The 19,356-nt window shown below is 35.6% G+C and overlaps 1 protein-coding gene across 5 annotated transcripts in view; it reads left to right on the top strand.

Moving 5' to 3' along the window:
- CACNA2D3 (calcium voltage-gated channel auxiliary subunit alpha2delta 3) overlaps positions 1-19,356 on the top strand; it is a 472,558-nt gene that overhangs the window by 232,289 nt on the left and 220,913 nt on the right. For all 5 annotated transcript variants that reach the window (XR_012765257.1, XM_075432892.1, XM_075432891.1 and 2 more), the window contains one exon: positions 5,304-5,417. Coding sequence is in view for 4 of the 5 variants with exons in the window: in XM_075432892.1 (XP_075289007.1) it covers positions 5,304-5,417 (114 nt within the window). In the remaining variant the exon portion in view is untranslated. The remainder of the gene's footprint in view (positions 1-5,303; positions 5,418-19,356) is intronic.

Below are 19,356 nucleotides of genomic sequence, written 5' to 3'. Positions count from 1 at the left end.
TTAAGATATGATTGAAAATGCTTTGGTGTTTCCAGAATAGCTTTCTTGTTATTAAAAAAAGAAAATACAATATTTAAAGATTATGCATGTATTCTTTTTAATAATCTGAATCAATGAAGAGGTGAGTTGATCCTGATTTAGAACCCCTATGTACAGCAGAAATTTTTTTTTTTCAGTGAAGAGGGCAGGTATCATCTGGAAAGGCAGAGCAACATCAGATTCCTGGCAGATGAATTAAAATCATGTGGACTTTTAATCATTAAGTAACCCTTAAAACAGATTATGCAATATCTTCTGTTGCTTTGAGTTTTTCAGAAAAGATTATTTAAAGGTTTTAAAAAGCTTTTCCAAAGCAACAAAAAAGGGAAATTGCAATGCAATTCAAATGCAAGATAGTGATTTGATGCCCAGATTATTGGGTTGAAATGTATAGAGTATATTTTTATGATGTTATGATAAGAATGTAATTCCTTGTGTATTTAGGCATTCTAATTTGTCTACAGATAGAAATTAATAACTTCTGATACGGTTATCATGGTGGCAGTCCGGCTGGTGGTAGTTAATATTGTATAATGTCAGTGTTAGTGATGGATACTTCCAAGTAAATCCACTGTGTTTCTTTCTAAGAACAGCTTGTCCTTGAGAGAGAATCACACTTCAGAGAAGTAAATACATATTTATGTGTGTGTATATATATATATCAGCTTTAAAGATAAAAAGAAATTTACAATGTTTAGAGACAAGCTTTCAAAAATAAACAAATTAGTGCCTTGTTCATACTACCTGAACCTCTGTAACAGATTCAGGGTGTATCTTCTCAGTGAGCCAAACTGATCTGCTGACATCCTTCCATGGTAGCCAATAAATTATACTATAAATTCTATGTCTATGGGCCCCAAAGAACTGCTATTAGTGTGATCAGTGGGTGTGTACTACAGAAGAGCCGAAAGTTTAGGACTGACAATTTAGACCCCCTACCTTGCTGCTTGATAGTTCAGATCCAGGACTAGTTTGCTTTATCATTCTTGGTTTGAACAATGCCTTGGATTGTTGGCTGGGATGCATTCATTAGAAAGCAATTCACCCTTCCTCTCTAGTCGAAGTATGGCTCTGAAAAGAGGCACCATTATAAAAATGACAGTGTTTCTCCTTTAAGTTGAGATACATTGCTTTCAGCGTGAAAGTTACAGGGACTTGATTCCTGTCTCACAAATTAAATTCAGTAAAACTCACTATACTACAGCTGGACTTAGTAAGATTAGTAAAGAAAGCTGCAAAAACATTTCTATAGTACAGTTTTAATAAAGATGCAATTCAGGCATATTCTGACTTTCAGCTTACCTAGCCTTAGTAGATCCCGTGTCTTAAAAATCATGTACCTTTAGAACTAATATGCATTCTAACTAACATCAATTGGATTTTAAAAATACACACAAACTAATCACAACTTATGAAATAATAGATGATAGAGTAAAGATTGAGCTATGCCAAGTGATGTTTTTAGAAACTTTATTATTGTCAATTACAGGGTTGTTTTGGAAAGAAATATTTCAGTCACAAACACGAGCGTATTCCTTGCCCGCTCCCCTCCTGCCCACCCCCATCCTTTTCTGCCTCCTTGTTTTCCCTTTTTTCAAGTGAGCTTATATTCATGAAAATGTTTTCAAGTGTTTCCTTAAGTACAGTTATTTCTTTATGGGGAAAAAATTAAAATATTTTATGCTGCTGGAAAAAGAAAATCTCATCTGAAATAAGGAGCAAACTGTCTTTTGACTGAAGAAAGTACCTTGCAAATGAGACCTCAGAACAAAATATTCTCCAAAGGGTTTGACTTGACAAGTATGCCTGCCTTTGTACTGCAGGGTTGTAGATTAACTAATGGTTCCAATTCCTTTGTATTCATCTTGAAGCACAATATTGATCAGTTCTTTTCTGGGCATAAAATTCTAAAATGAAAAGATGAGGATCTTCATCTGCTGCCCATATGTTCACCCAGACAGTATGGAACTAATTCCTTCATGTGGTACATGCCAAAAATGACAATGGGAAAAGCTGCATGAGGAACACTCTAGGTTGGCTGTAGAGGTCTCAATACAAGAGATGTTCTATACTAGTGTTCCAAATGTGTGTAAACCAAAAAAAAAAAAATTACAGACAGTGATCAAGAAGACCTGAGATGAGATTTGTTTTGTTTTGTTTTAAAAACTGTGAGGCAACTGCAGTGATAATGATGAATGTGGTATAAAAATCTCATTAGATAAACTGATAGTTTTGAGAATAAAGGGAACTGACATCCCATGTACTGAATTGTACCTATGATGAGTGAGAGGCTTTTGATCTGTAATGTCATGATGGATCATACTACATGTATGTTCAAATCTATTCAAGGTGGAGTAATGACTGTTTCTGTTTATACTATAAAAGGGAATATAATAACTTCAAGCCTTCTTGCATATATACTTCCAGAATTGACAGGGTAAAAATCTATTCCATTATATACAGGCATATCGGCAAAGTCTCCAGGAGTTTCTATCAAGAAGCCTAGGCCAGAGAAAAAGCTACTTAATCTGTCCTTAAAAGAATACAGCTAATCATTTTCCACTCTGCAGGATGTGATCTTTATGTGCCAGAAATACATTCTTGTGAATTACAGGTTGGCTAAGGATGTCTTGTCTACATTTAAAAAAAGAAGGGGGGGAGGGGAGGGGGGGTGTGAAGGAAAGGGAACAAAAGAAAAAGCTTTGTTTTTGCACAAATAGTCTATGAAGATTCTGGGTGGAAATTAGAATGGTTCAGGGGTTACACTAATTAAACTCAGTTAATTTTGCCTTGCAATTACCTTTTGGTATTTGCCTAGGTTTTTAAGACTTGAAGATGGTTGATACTGATGTCTTTGAAAGGCATCTTCAAAAATCCACTTCCGAATTTGTTCCAATCATCAATTTATGCAGCGTTCATTATACAGTGTAAGAATATAGAAGTGCTTGGTACAGTAGTTAGGCACCTACTATGTCATGTGACAACTGCAATTATCTTTTTTGATGACAAATGCGGTCTTTGCAGTGATTACCTTTAAAAAAAATCATAGCCAATTAAATAAAATTCTGTGACATTTCAAAGACTGTTAATCACAACCAAATGCAGTAAATGTCAGGATGCGTTGAAATTTTTGCTGCTAACTGATGAATCACTGAGTTAATTGTAGTTCATCATAAGGCCCTTGTCATTGTTATTATTATGGAAAACACTTTCATCACTCTTGCTATTCAATAAAATTAAAGTTCTAGACAAATATGAGAAGATATTACTCATCAAAGCATTTGAGTTTAATCTCATTCTTCAAAATATTCAAACAGATAACTATGTCGAATAATGCAGATGCATACAGAGTGATGTTTTAAAATAAATATATGAAGGCATTCCCCCTTCAGTAATTTCCCTTGTCTCTTTCCTGTCTCTTTTCAAAATACGTTGTCTATATGAACATAGTAATTTCATCTTTATGAGAAAATATTGCATCTAAGATCATACCAGTGAAGGAATCCCACTTTAATAATTCTGGTTCTGGTTAAGACTGGAAAAACTGTCATGACTGAAGAATTTTAAGGATAGACTCCTAGCAGGGATCACAGATAAGAGTTTTCACACAGACAGTGACCCCACATTAGTTTTCCTTTAAATGACAGGTTTCTACTACTGTACTCTGAGGGTCCTGTTTGATCAGAAGGAAACTGATTTGAAGAAAAGCTGCAGATGATATAAAATTATTGTTGAATGATATTTGTGAATGTGATTACTCAGATGTAGAAATGCAAAGGCAGAAGAAGAGAGGGCAGTGCACTGCTGGAACCCGCCATCTACTGCTTTTCCTACTGCAGGCACGTCTGCAATGATGACATTTTTAGAAGTTAAGAACTTGTTCCAGAAAAAATGGTTTTTAGAGTTCTGGGAAGAACAACGATAATGTAAGGGTGAGTAGACTGCAGAATGCTTAAAGACAGAGCAGTCTCTAGCCCAAATCAAACTAGAATACTCCGAATAAATTTTATGGAATCTAGAAGCAGTCAGAGTCTTTGCAAGGTAATTCACCTTTAGATTTCAATACTGCTTCTCAAATGGGACCATCATTTTTTGGGCACTGTTCAGCACAGAGAGGCTGGTGAAGTGGGTCAAGTTAATTATTTCTTGGCTTTCTCAGTAACAAGAGAAGGGTGGTGGGACAAGGCCTTGTCTGACCTGAAGTTGGTAATGTACCTGAAAATTACCTGGGAAGAGAACAAAAGGAGATTGTTCATTCGTTAGCATGTATTCAAATGTTAGCCCAGTCTATAAAGAGTTGTATGTAATGCCCCAGTTTATTGATCTTTTCAGGTGTTTTTTCCTTGGTGTCCATACAGAGTAATTAAAAATAAAATAATTTTCCAACCTGGCATTTTTTTGCTGAAAGTCATATGTTCACCCAAGTTCCTTGAATATCTAAAATAATACACAGACAAATAAGAACCTATTCTGCAATAAGAGCAAATGGAGACAAATGGATTCAAGGTGAAGGCACCCACTCCAGAATCAAGAAATCAAAGCTTATGTTGTGGCTCAGTCCAGTTTACTTGCTCTTTGACCAAGAGAAAATTCCATTTATGCAACATTTAAACTTTCTATGCATTCTCTAAAGTGTATGTTGATTGCTAAGTACCTGCGCTCAAGTACTGCTGTTCAGCAGCTTGAATTACTTATATGTATTCATTTTGAGTAACAGGAGAATCTGAGAATATATAAATATTAACTTGATTCTCCCAGATAAATATTTTATGAAAAATAACATATGGAATGTAGTCCTGAGTGAATATGAATGCCATATGAGTGGTCGAATATCTCTCTATAAGTGGTGTATCTTCTGTGCTTCACAGTAAAATTATCAGTCATTCATCTCTACTTCTTTTTGTGTAGCTTGTTCTTTTAAAATTATATTTCAATTAAAGCAAACCCTATGTAGATGCAGCATTACGTATCATCAGTCTAAAACAAGGGAATACACTTTTAATTTGGGGAAGTGCTATATTTATGTATGTTTCTTATTTTTCTAGCTGTGATAAAATGGATTTATATAATAAAACCCAATTCTGTTACACAATTGAAGTTAAAATTCAGTAAGAACATAATTTCTATGATAGAATGTATTCCACCTGAGACTTTCACCTACTTCTAAGCATGCTAAAGATTTGATCCATGTTTATCCAGTGTGATCCTATCTATCTGCATCTAACAGGAATGTACTGTAACTAAATGTATGTTTCCTTTCACAGTTCAATCACACAGGACAAGGAAGTATTTGCAGCCAAGCCATAATGCTGATTACTGATGGAGCTGTGGACACATATGATACAATATTTGCAAAATATAATTGGCCAGACAGAAAAGTAAGTATGTTATCACCTTTTACTTGGTGGAAAACCCAGAGCTTCATGTCCCATATACAGTATGTGCAATTGAAAAGTCAGTAACAATCTTTCTAATGATCTAAAAATGATTTTGGATAACTAGATGTTTCACTAAGGACAAAAATGATGCTTCTGTGATATTGCTCAAGGATAGAGATGGCCTTTTACTGTAGTAATGAACTTAGGATAATAGGATATTAAGGAAATATTTCCCTGCAGGGTACATTTTTGACCATTATATAATGCTACCCCTGTGAGACGTCATTAAACATGAAAAACTTTTCTCTTCTTTCTCCCAAAATACCCATTAATAATTCCATGCTTTTTAAAGCTAAAGAGGGATATGTACTGTGAACAGTGAACAGTTTACTGTGACTGGAGAAGCAGCAGATGTAGTATGCGGGTCTTTTAATTTCTTTATTTGGCAGAGTAAGGGGTAGAATTGACAGTTGATGAGATTTTATTAGAAATATATTTGGTTCTATCAATCTGTATATGGAAATTTGCCCAGAATTAAATTACCTTTTTATAGAACATGTGGATCTTACACAGTAGTGCAGAAATGCCTGGAATTTCCCTGATGAAGGAAGCTCGAGTAGGCCTTGTGTTTGGATGTGAAACAATTTCCTTCTACACTTTTTATCTTTTGCTAAAGTAAGCTTTGGGACTATTTCGGAAGCTTTTGTAGTTTTTGAGATACCTGCCATGTTATATGCCTGTGGAAGCAACAACCTCACTATTCAAAGTGCAGTTTGAGCAAGTAATTGATTAATTTGAGTGTGCTGCTTGGGGTTTCAGTGTTCTGTTGAAAAAAGTAGTAGTTTTGATTTGAGTTTTTAGTCACATTTCTCTCATTTATAAAATTACGTTTGTTTTCTGTTCTTCGTTTTCTTGTTCTCTGCATCAGTACAGGCTTGGGGTGGACCTGCTGAAGTGCAGCTCTGTGGAGAGGGACTTGGGTGTCCTGGTGGATGACAGGTTGACTATGAGCCAGCAGTGTGCCCTGGCTGCCAAGAAAGCTAATGGGATCCTGGGGTGCATTAGAAGGAGTGTGGCCAGCAGGTCGAGGGAAGTTCTCCTTCCCCTCTACACTGCCCTAGTGAGGAGTCTGGAGTATTCTGTCCAGTTCTGGTGTCCCCACTTCAAGAAAGATGAAGAGCTACTGGAGAGAGAGCAGCGGAGGGCTACTAGGATGGTGAGGGGACTGGAACATCTCTCCTACGAGGAGAGGCTGAGGGAGCTGGGCTTGTTCAGCCTGAAGAAGAGAAGGCTGCGAGGGGACCTAATAAATGCTTACAAATATCTGCAGGGTGGGTGTCAGGAGGATGGGGCCAGACTCTTTTCAGTGGTGCCCAGTGACAGGACAAGGGGCAATGGGCACAAACTGAAGCACAGGAAGTTCCGTCTGAACATGAGGAAGAACTTCTTCCCTCTGAGGGTGACGGAGCACTGGAACGGGCTGCCCAGGGAGGTTGTGCAGTCTCCTTCTCTGGAGATATTCAAGACCCGCCTGGACAAGGTCCTGTGCAGCCTACTGTAGGTGACCCTGCTTTGGCAGGGGGGTTGGACTAGATGACCCACAGAGGTCCCTTCCAACCCCTACCATTCTGTGGCTCTGTTTACCTGAACTAAACCTCATCTATTTGCCATCAGTGAGCAAGAGAAAATGGGAAGATGGTAATTTTTTACTGATCTTCTGAAAACATTATGTCAATTACTGTTGTTTTGTGTAGCAAATATGGCATACAGCTGTTGTACTTTTTGTTGGCTAAGAGGTTTTTACTTTGAGGACGTAGAGTAATAACTAACTGCAAGCTGAAGATCTATTTTTCTCTTCGGATACCTTGCTCACTCCTGCTATGTAACTTCGTTCTCTAAAACAAGAAAGTTTATACTTTTTTTATTTTGCCACAACATGCTAGGAAGTCTGTCATCTTCAAAAGAATGCAAAGATGCATCAGTATTTGCATATTCTAAGGACAGCTATAATACTTTTTCTGTGAATTGATGCTAGCCTTTGTGTAGTGGAAGGAATGAGGAAGTTCAGTGTTTAATTAATGCATTAAGTTGCAGGACTATATATTATGGAAGAAGTTCCATTGGATGTCAGCATTTGTCCATTTTGGTATTTATTGCATGTTGTTGGGTCACATCTCAATTGGCAATGGCAATATTGCTGAAATATGACAGAAATATTTGTTTCATCTCTGTGACATACAAGAAGTACCTCCCTGAAATGTGCTGGTCAGCTAATTACAAGTCAGAGGAGAATATGTGACCTTTAATCTGTGTCTCCCTAGTTTTCTTCAGTGCTTTTCACTGAGATTGTTTGTTGTTGCTATTTACATGAAAATTTCTCCTGCCTTTTCGTATTCTGTATTTACTGTTGAAGATGGGTGATTCTTGAGGGGTAAAGCTTCATTGATTTTTCTGTTGATTAATTAGACATTTGAAAGTTAGGGCTTTATAACATACATTTCTCTGTTGAAATTACTTGAATAATTCTAGAAACAATAACATACTTGGATAGTTACTTAATTTTATTTATTTAAATATTCAAAATGGAATCTGTTTCTGTAAGACAGGGAATATGTTATGTTTTTCTTCCTAAGTGAATGAGAGTAACTCCTTAATATTATAGGGCTTAAGTCTTCTGTCAGCTGTGCTTATATAAATGCATGGTAGTAATATAGTCGCAATATATCTCTTAATTCCTTCTTTGTATTCACACTTATTTCCAAATGTTTTCGGAGAGAAACAAGACACGGATTGTGAAATCATTATTTTAATGTTTAAGCTGCTTCTTCAGATCATGAATGTTTGTGAACAACAGACATGTTTTTTCCTTTTTTTAAGTAATCCTCAGATATTTGCATACACTTTTATGCCTACAGAAATTATCTGAGGCATGCTAATTTCAGCTATAGGCTTCAATATTTACTCTTACTACTTTAGTCAATTAAATCTTGTAATGGTTCAAGATTTCCATGATCAGATGATGTATGAAAGATGTTTGTTAAGTAATATAGAAACTTAAACAAATTAAATGGAGGATATGAGGAATATGACTGACTCTAAATTGTCTTTGGAGTTTCAATCAGTATTTCTGGCACCTTCCCCTGCCGCCAATTTTTTGTCCTTTCCAGTTTTGATATGATTGAGTGACTTTGTAGGCTAGCATTAGCTCTGTTTGGTGAAAACATAACTCATTTTTTTCCACTGGGAAGGAGTCTTACAGGAGAACATTTTGCTATATCTAGCAAACACTGATGTCTGAGGAGATTTATAGAATATCTCAGAAGGATGTGCCTCTGATGTCTTGTATTTTCTTATACTATGAAGTTAGTTCCTCTCTTAAGAATGGGAAGAGACCACAGGGAAACTGCCTCTATCATATGAAGTCAGCAAGGAGAGAGTTCTCTGAAACAGTCACCTACCTACTTTTACAAAACCATGTGCTATGTATCTTCATGTGCAAATCAACAGCTATGTCTGAGATAACAATACTACAGCTGTTGAGATAAGCAGGAAGACAGGTTTCCCTTTGAGTATACTTATGCAAAGGCCTAGCATGAAGAATCCTACCTTGTTTAGAAAGGACATGGTGTTTAAGGAGTAGCTTTTACTTACTACACAATTTTCTACCCAACTCTTATATAATATTTAATGTAATATACAGTCTTCTGAATTGTATATTAGAAAATACGTTAAAAAAAAAAAAATCAGTTTGTCTTCTTTTCAGCCTGAAATGTTTCAGTATGAAAGAAGTAAAAGGTTTCCGTATGTGTGCTTTAATTCATTAGAACTTCCAACATACTTTGTTGGTTTCCCCGTTCTAGAAAGGAAGAATTCTTGAAAACGCAATATTCTATATATTCACAGTGTCAGTGTGCCTAAAAATTATGCATGCAGTGCACTGCAAGATGCCCTGCTTTTGCACTGCACCATCTTTATTCTCTCCAAAGCCATTTTTTGTATTTGTAAATCACACCTTTGAACTGCTCAGTAGTTTTTTTTCTTGTGTTTTTTTTTATTCTGTATTCATCCATACATTACATTGCCATTTTCTTATCATTTATGTTTTTCCTGCCATTTTGATACTGTGGTGGCCAGTGATGGACAAAGTAATAACTCTAACTGAGATAAATTGTTAAGTTTCTCTGTACCTCTATTACCGTGTCAGCAAAGTATGTATTTCAGTTACATTTTATCTAATGTTAGATAACTTTAAACATGTCATCATTAGTTGCAGCAGAAAGACCTTGTTCTCTTATAAAAAGGAACAAATTTTTCATATAGCATCATAGAACTGTGAAGGCTTTGCCAGTTTGTCAGTGACAATCTCTAAAAATGGAGAGTGAAAACATACGGTCACCATGTAAATAACAATTCATATTTTCTTCTTCTTTCCAAGCCTTCTATATCTTTTTAAAAAAAGATACTGTGTATACAGGGATAAGAGCACTTTATTACATATCATTGTAGATGTATTCTGCCTGACAACTGATTTTAAAAGCCGCTGCTGTCTGTTAAAGTATTAGATAAAGATTGTGTTGCAATAATTTTGAAATGGAATAATGTGGCTCCAATTAAATCCCCAAATTAGCTTAAATTACGTAATTGGGTTTTTTGGGCAGATGTCAGCCTGAGTTTGTGTATGAACTGGAGTACTATGACCATCAAAAGACTATTTAAAATTATCTTCTGGACTGTTCCCTTGAAAGAAGGAACACTTTCATTTTACTGTTTATTTTATGAGTCCCTATCTCCATCACCAACAAAACTAATTCCCTGTTTTTTCTTAATATATGCTACTACTTACAATGTAAATCTAGTAGATGCTATTTTTGTAGCACACTTATGTTTTATTTATGTGACTAAGGATCTAAGTTGTTCGTGTTCAATTTCCTTTTTTTACTGAGTCCATACATGCAATCTTACACCTTAAGGAGCTAGATTCTCACACATTATAAATGAATTTATGCTACGTACATAATTTTTCTTATTCATGAAACTTATATTCAGTATTTCCAAGTCTCTGTACTTCATTGATGACAGCTCTGCCACATGAAGTAGCAAAAAGAGAACAATTAATCTGAAAGAGTAAATCTATCTACACTAAGCATGTTATATAAAAGCGCAGGCTTTCACTATGTAGCAGAAATAAGTATTTAAAAAGAATAGTACCAAGAAAGTGTTTGTTTTCAATACTTTTTTTTTACGTGTTCTATTTAAGGAGAAAGCCTTTAAGTCTCAAAATATCTTTTTGATGTCAGTTGGAACAGAGTCATGCTCTCCTGTATTATTGCTTATACTGTTATATGTAAATACACTATTAGAATCCAAGTAAAATACTGCACTTACACAGTTCACTAGGTACCTTATTCTAACCTACAAGCATGAAAAGGCATTCTTGTGGGGTGGGAGGGGCAGGCAAACAGACGTGATTACAGGCAAAGATAGCTCTGCAGGTTTGCTCCCAGAAAGTAAATAGTACCACTAGTTGTGTCGTCTTTAACACCACAGTCCTACGTCCTCTCTATTGAAAAATTCCAGGAAGTAACTCAGGGAAAATTCCAGAAAGACCAACATTGTAAATGTTGCTGAAATGCTGTAGCACATCTAAAAACAAAATTACACGGAGATCAGAGTTATCAGAGCTTCAAATCCTGTCAGGATCTCTGTTGAAAGGCGTTTTAGTTGCTAATTGAAAATTAGTAAACTTGTAACAGAAAGTAACTACTTAAATATTATTTAACATATTTTGACATTTTAAATATAGCAAGACTGTTCTCAGTTTGTTGTGACATTGCAAAGGAAAATAATATGGTAAATCCTTTTGTACAAATGTATGAGAAACACTTTAAAACTGTAGTGACTCACCAGCAACTCTGTGAAGTGTCAGGATCCTGTTTCTCCACTGGCTAAAAAGACCAAGTGCCTGCATATTTTGCAGCTTGGGTCTTTTTTTTCTTTCCTCCTTTTCCCCATTGTTTTTATGTGGCTAACAAGTTCTATACTTCTATTAAGCCCATCTCCTCATTGTTTTGGAGAAGCCCAAAAGCATTCCTTCCATGACTGTGATTCAGAGCAGTCTAAAATCCCATTGAGGACGAGGGGAAATAGGTACATATTTGAAGTATATAAGCAAATATTTTTGTGATATTTCAGTTTGGATACAGTCTTCTAGTATTCCTTTTTCATGTGGGTTGATGCAGAACTCTCAATTGCTCAAGAAAGACATCATCTTTGTTAAGTGTTACAACTGACTTGCAACATCCAAAAATGGATGTTCTGCTCCCTTAGCCTGAAGGCTGTTCACTTGGTGATAATGTACCACATGCAAAACCTGAAAAAGAAGGCAAAAGAATCATTGAATCAATTAAACTATATCATTCCCTTTGGGTTTGTTCTTTGATCCTGAAAGCATTTGCTTTCATAATTATCTGAAATAGCTATATGCTATGGTAAATACATGCAAAAATGGAAGCAATAATCCCTCACTGCTTAGTAAAGTGAGATGGAAACCAAAATACCACCTAACATTTCCTTATTTTCTAGAATGAAATCCAGATAGATCCTGAATTTTGTCTGTGTTGATAAGAAGGAAGGGAGAATGAACTGTAGAATTCGTACTTGCACTTTTTTTTTTTAAAAAATCTGAGTTAAAAGTACCCCTGCATTCAGTTACCTCATTCATTATTCTGCATCCCTTCACTTACTGGGCAAGTAACAGGAAACAGAACATCATCTGTCTATCTCCTATTATTCTGAGGGCTCTGGGGAGAGTTCATTTTGTATGGGAGAGAAATATTTTCTTTCTGCTTATGAATCATTACAGCAAGGCAGAAATTTAAGATGGTTTCTGTCAGTGGTAAGACTTCAAGTAAGGTGAATATAAAGAAGAACTGCAATAATATCTTTATTCCTACTGCTAAATGATTATGATGCAGAAAGACCTAACAATTAATGCTGCCTATGTCTGAACAGAACTGTTGAAATTACAAGATAAATAGTTGCATGACTTTTAAATATTTATACCTGCTCCTGCATCTGCTTTATATGAAAAATTTCAGTCTGCAAGGTCTCTGGGTCTATATACGATACTTAAAATTGTAATTGAATCCAGAGATTAGCACCTCAAAATTTGCTGTATTTAGATTTGATTTTTGTCACTGTTTAATCTGGCAGCCGGAATCTAGGACCAGACTGCTGCTTACTCACTCCTCCACGCCACCCCCTGCCCCCCCCCGCCATGGGACAGGGAGGAGAATGGACAAAAAAACTAAACTCCTGGATTGATAAAAAGACAGTTTCATAAGTCAACAAAGAAATGAATAATAATAATAATAAAGAATATGCAAAACAAGTGATACACAATAAATTTTTTCTCACTGCCTGACAACCAATTGCACAGCCAGTCCCCAGGCAGTGATCATGGAACTTGCGGATTTCACAGAGTTCACCGAACTCATGGAAAAGTTCCTGCCCCCTGGCCAACCCGCATTTACATATTGAATGTAACATCTATGGTATGGAGTATTTCCGTTGGCCAGCTTGGGCTCGCTGTCTGGCTGTGCTCCCTCCCAGCTCTTGTACACCTGCTCATTAGCTGAGTTTGGGAAACTGAAAAAAGTCCTTGATTTCATAGCAACAACTAAAAACATCAGTGTATTATCAACATTCTTCTCATACTAAATCCAAAACACAGCAGCTACTGGGAGGAAAATTAACTCTATCCCAGCCAAAAACAGGACAGATTTTGTAATAATGTACTACATTTGCGGACGATAATAATCATTTGGTAAGTCCTTTGCTATGTGGGACTTTAATGCATACTTTTAAAGGATCAATATTTATAGTGTATTTAGTAATATATGCCATTATGCTTTCTTAAATATTTAAGAAAATACTTGGTTGTTACTGGTGACTACTGGTCACTTTGTCACTGAAGACCTTTATTTCAATCCAGTCATTCGTATTGGAGATCTGTGAAATAAGTACTTAACTTTAATAATTCTGCTTTTTTTTTTTTTTGTTACTAAGAATCTGTTGAGTTTAAAGATGACCAACAATCTGTTGGCTTCAACTACTGTATATGAAATGAAAGTCTGAGCTTTGGGTATATGTAAAATTCCCCAAACATTTAGATGTTGCCATAGGACAGGAAAGAATGCTTTCCTTACCCTTCTTTAACAAAGGAAGATATAAACAGGATACATTTTTGTTTCCTTTGTTTGATAACTATCCTAAAGACAAACATGAAATCAAGTGAGTGCTGTGAAAACAGGCTGCAAGAAAATTGGTAGCTGCATTGTGGCATTGCGTTGGTGACAAGTCATCTTTTTCTTCATGTCTGCAATCCATGAGGTTACAAACCATTCTGCCGATTTTTAAAAACCCCTGTAAAAAAAGTGTCTGTAGCTTAGGAACCTACTGATGTTTGCAACACGGAACATGAGTACAGCAAATTGAGTGTCTCATGTACAATGTTGTCTGGATGTTCTTAAATTGTTTTTTTTCTTGAAAAAAGCCTGACGTACTGCAGAGGCAGATGTTATTACTGCTACACAAACCGTATGCTTTATTACTGGTTGTCTCAAGAACAAAAGTCCAGACACTTTATAGGCCTTTCAAGCTATGACATAACTTACGTTAATTAGTTATCTTTTTAGTCATCCCTACAGTATGATGAAAGATGGGGTACGAGATCAAACAAAAGTTCACGATTTGGGGATAAAGAGAAACAACTCCCTACAGAAATGCTGTAGTCCTAATTTCCTGCCCTATCTGCAATTGTTTCTTGGGGAAAAAAAAGTTTTAAAACACATTATTTTCTTCTGCATTATTACTTCTCCCTTTTAAAGAGAAAACCAGGCAGGTAGGTTTCTGTTCCAGTGAAAATGCTCCTTTTTTTTTTCCTTTTCTTTTCTTTTTTCTTTTTTTTTTTTTTGGTCAAAACTACCAGAATGCTGTCTATGAATTGTTCACTAGTATTTCTACTTGTATTCTTTAATATGGCACTTAAAGTCATTAAGAATTCTTTTGTAGGCAAATCTCAATGTAATTTGCCATGAAGAAACTTATTCTGCAGTGCTTAAAACCAAAAAGTGGGGAGATGTTTTTTCGTGAAGGGCAGCTGAAACTTAGCCTCAGGGTATATGTGGATTGCCAGAGGAGGGATTACTGACTTTCATATACAGAGTTGTATGGTTGGCTAGAATCATGTAGTGGCTAATGCTTTCTGAATGTTTTAAGAATTTTAGTTGGGATGTTCATTTATACACAATGTAAATTTATGTCCAAAGTGGCATTACCCTGTTAATGTTTGTCACGTAATGGGAAATAGATACGAAAGTAAATTAGCTAAGAGTCATACAGAGTACCTTATAAACAATGGACATTCAAAATGGAGAATAATCCATAATCTGAAATAGATTGTCCAAAGCACTTTTCGGGAACTTGTAAGTATCAATGACACAAAAATCATTACTTTTGCTTATAAAAGAGAAGTTAATTTTTGTGCAGTGTGTGTAGACATAAAGAGTTCCAGAATTTAAGATACATGTGTATAAAATGTGCCTAGATTACTACAAGTAATCACAATGTGCATCTGGCAAAAACTCCATATCGCTGAAATATGTGGCTGAAAGCCATTATTCACAAGAGACACCGAAGTATTGTAAGTAAATATCATAATAAGAACTTGATATCTTATGGATTCTGTTTACTAATCCACGAAATGAATATAATAAAACCTGACCGGAGATTTGGAGTGCTGTAAGGTCTTAATATTTAAAAAAAAAATTTTTGTGGAGTTATTATGCCAGAAACAAGACAGTTAAAGTAGGCATACTAATTGCACAAATATGCCCATTTCATTCTGTGGACTATGTCTATTCTTGAAGTAGTTTTTTTTGTGAAGAGTTAAGTCATCCACTTAAGGAAAACAGTGAGATCATTTATTTCTTGAAGTTCTTCAACAGCATGATAAAAACTATGTTTTAGTTTGCATGGTTTGGAGTGAACAATACTGGAATTATACCAAAAGCCAGGATACAGTTCATAGTCCGCTTATTTGCAGTTACTTCTTTTTATAACATATGCATCTTCTTACTTAAACATGACAGGCAGAGAAAAGATGTTGAAGGCTGTCAGAGATGTTCTGTTTTAGATGAGTATCTACAGTCTCTACAAAATATCAAGAAGATATATTGTAAATTGTGAGTAACCCACCAACAAAAAGGTGACCATGGCTGCGTATATGAAACCCATTTGGTTGCATTTGGCAATAAAGAGACGTCACAGTATTTGAATCAGTCAATTTGGTTTAATAATTTAAAAAAAAGGAAGTACAGATAGAAAAAAAACTGCAGGTGATGTTGGACTCAATGTCTTCTTAAATTACCCAATTAAAGTTGGCTTCTGGAAGCAGTTGAAATTATCTGAATCCCTATTGAAGGTTACATTACAGAGGAGAGACTTAGTGAAAAATAAGTTGGTGAAAAAAACTAGGGTTGTGCTCAGTCATCTCTGCTTCCTTTGCCTATAGCTTGAAACAAGAAGGATATATTAGATCTGCAAGCCTGCCTGTTTGTTTTTTTTTTTAAATGCAATCTTAAGCTTGAATCAAACAGTATTACATAGTGGACAAGCATTAATAGTCATAAAAATCTTTGATCCTAACAAGAATGTTCACAGTTACATGCAGTAATACAAACAGAGGGCTGAGGCTTAAACAGGAAAACAAGTTATTGCAGCTTTTCCTAACCAATAGGTCAGATTCATTGCTAGTCTGATGATGTATGGCAATTCCAGTAGGCCTGTAAGTAATTGGTAAGTACTGTGGAAAACTATAGATCAGCACAAAGAACAGCTCTTTTCAGACATTTTCATCTGAGTACTGAGCTATATTTCTACGTAGTTTGTGCGATACATTCTTAGTTCATTCCTGTATCGCTTGTCTTTTAATGACATCTTCATATAATTCTATTTTGAATAACTCTCAGTGAATTAAAATAAGCCATAGTGTGTTGTGTCATTACATATTGAGGCTTTATGTTAACTTCTTTTGGATATTTACATGAAGTTGAGAAGGTTGGTAAATTGCATGTTTAAATATTAAATCTCAAGAGATGTTTGGAAAGGGAATGTTACAAAGGGAGGAAGTTAAATGTTTAGTATCGTATTCTCTTGCTGGCATCCCATTACATATAGTAAATGGTATTTCTTGCTTATTTTGTTCTGAGAGGCCAAATTCTGATGGTTTGGAAGTATAACAAACATTGTTTATATTAAATTATTATTCATATGTACCGTTTTCCCAGAGTACTGCTGTTATCCTTTGTGGTGTCTGGCTATAGAACAATCCTGCAATACATGCACTTACATCAAGACTACGGAAGATTCATTACATGCAGGAGATCATGTATGTGTAGTTTAGTATTCATTTCAGCAAAGCGCTTACATATGTGTAGTATTATGTCTCTGCTAACGAAAGCAATGGATTCAAGCATACTTTAAAGTGCTTTACTGAATTAAGAACTAAATAAGTTATCCAGACAATCCCATGTCTGGAACTCTGTTGTGGATCTGCTGGTTCTTTCTGAGTGGTTGAATCTTTAACTGTGCTAACAGTTCTGCATTTTATAGAATACCCATTTAGAGTGCACTGTTTGTTTGTCTCACTATACGTACTTTTTCTAAACTGGCATAACAGCATTAACTACATTCTGAGACTTCTGAAGAGCGTGGCAGTCTCTGTAGACAAAACTTTTGTGTCCTGTTCCCATGTGCAGACATCTGCTGCAAAACTGATAAAACCCTGTTCTTCTCTATGAGGTTCTAAATGCAATCATCTCATAATCCTCTCTACTACCTTTACCGTATTTATCTCTGTGCAAAACTGACAGAATGAGATTTGCACATCTGAATAAATGTGTTCTGTTTCAGTGGGATAACACTTGTGCAATGACTTCTGTTAAGATTTAAGCTCAGTCACAGAGGTTTCCCCTTATGAGTTCTTGAAACCTTTTTGATGGGTTTTAACACTGAAGCTGAGTTTAGTGCATTGTGAGATGCCCTAGAATACAGAAGTTCTTATTCTGCCATCTTATGTCATTAGACATTCATATCTTGAAAAACATGTAGGATTTTGAATCATCCGGGACTTGTTATTGCAGAAGGCTTTAAAATCCATTGTAGTAGTAAAGTGTATATCCCAATGGCTGCTGTTCAGCATGTCTTTATGAAAATAGAAGCAGCTGTAAATACTTATAAAACAGTCTGAAATTTGTGTTATATTGAGGTTCAAAAAATAGAACAGCTACAGACCCCATAAGACTTGGAACAGGCCTTTTTTTTGAGGAAGAGGTATCAGAAACATACCTTTGTTTAACCCAATGATTTTGTGTATTTTTGTGTATGTATCTAGAGAGAGGTCTACAAAGGACTCAAAAGAGGAATTTACTTTTTAACTCTGTTCTGGAGAATTCAAGATAGAAGCCACTTAGGGTTTGTTTTTGTGGAGAATTTTGTGTCTTACAAATTGTACAGTCAACTTCCATATCTCATATGGAACAATAGGATGTGGAAATATTCAGCAGGTTCTGGTAACATTTTAATGTTCACCTATTTTAAAAATTAATACAAACAGTTTATCCTTGTTTGAGGAAAAATATTGCCACAAACACCCTCAGAAAGATGACTGCTCTCTGTTGTCAAGAAGCATGAAGGAAAATTTAGAAGTGTGCATGAATGGAGACAACAGACATACCTGCTAGGCAAGTTCTTGGACATTTCTTATGATAAGAACAAAATTAGATGGAATTGTGAAATATAGTAGTTATTCCAAGAATTTTCTATCATATGGTTCTGTTTTTCAGCCTCTGATGAAAGGAGATTTTAAATTTTTTTTTTAGTAACATCCAGGTAGTATCAGAGTTCTGGTCTGTCTCTGTGGTTTTTAGTTGATTTAATAATACAAGGAACTAGTAAAACTGTGAAGAATATTTCCAAAGTATAAAGACAAAAGATGGAATAATACTGGTCTTTCAATCATTTATATTTCAATCACTTTGGATCAGTCTTAATCTTTAACTTTTACTAAACAAATATGCATTTTTCAATAGATAAACTGAAACGTATTCAGTATGTCAGGTAGAAAGCTGTGAGCAGGATTTCAACTCCTGCTCTCATAGACTTTTTCTTCCCTAAGTAATAAACAAACTAATTCCAAAAAAGGAATAGGTGCAACATATTGTAAATTATGGAAGACCATCTGAAAGTTGATTTCTGTTATTTTCCAAATCCATCTGTTTAGTAGACTGCAAGGGTAAAAAACCATGCCCAAAATTACAAGTAAAAGGGGTAATGGAAAGAATAGGAGAGGGAGGAAAGTAAGAGGAAGTAAATTAAATGAGAATCAAAAGGGGATTTCTCAGACGTCTTATACAGATTTCTTTTCTTCTGGAAAAAGTCATCTGTGGTATTGCGTGGAAGGCTGGCTATACAGAGCTGTCAATTACCAATATGTGCAAAACTGGGAGAAGAGTGTTGCCAAGCTGTGGACTGGTGTTGCCGCTGAATATGATTTCCAACAAACTGATAACAAAATCTGGGGCTGCAGCTGACCTCACCTTCCAGTGTGCCTTATGCTCCCAGATATGTGAAGTACTCATCATATAATGCTGGCTTATAGGTGAGTTGCAGTGTGTCACTTACTTAAGATTCCAGTTTGCCTCTTTTGAGGTGCCTGCTTCCCCCAGATTTTGCAGTATCTAAGATCATCTACCAGCCTGAAAATTAATTGCTGCAGTTGTCCTGCAGTAGGTGTGCCGTTTTCAATTCTTTTTACAAATGAAGGGAAAAATCCCTAGGCAGTTCATCTACTCTATTAATTTAGTTTCCAAGAGTGAAA

Source organism: Opisthocomus hoazin, chromosome 11, assembly GCF_030867145.1.
Source record: "Opisthocomus hoazin isolate bOpiHoa1 chromosome 11, bOpiHoa1.hap1, whole genome shotgun sequence".
NCBI lineage: Eukaryota > Metazoa > Chordata > Aves > Opisthocomiformes > Opisthocomidae > Opisthocomus > Opisthocomus hoazin.
Note: the sequence above shows the minus strand (reverse complement) of the source record. Positions and strands in the feature narration are given on the sequence as shown.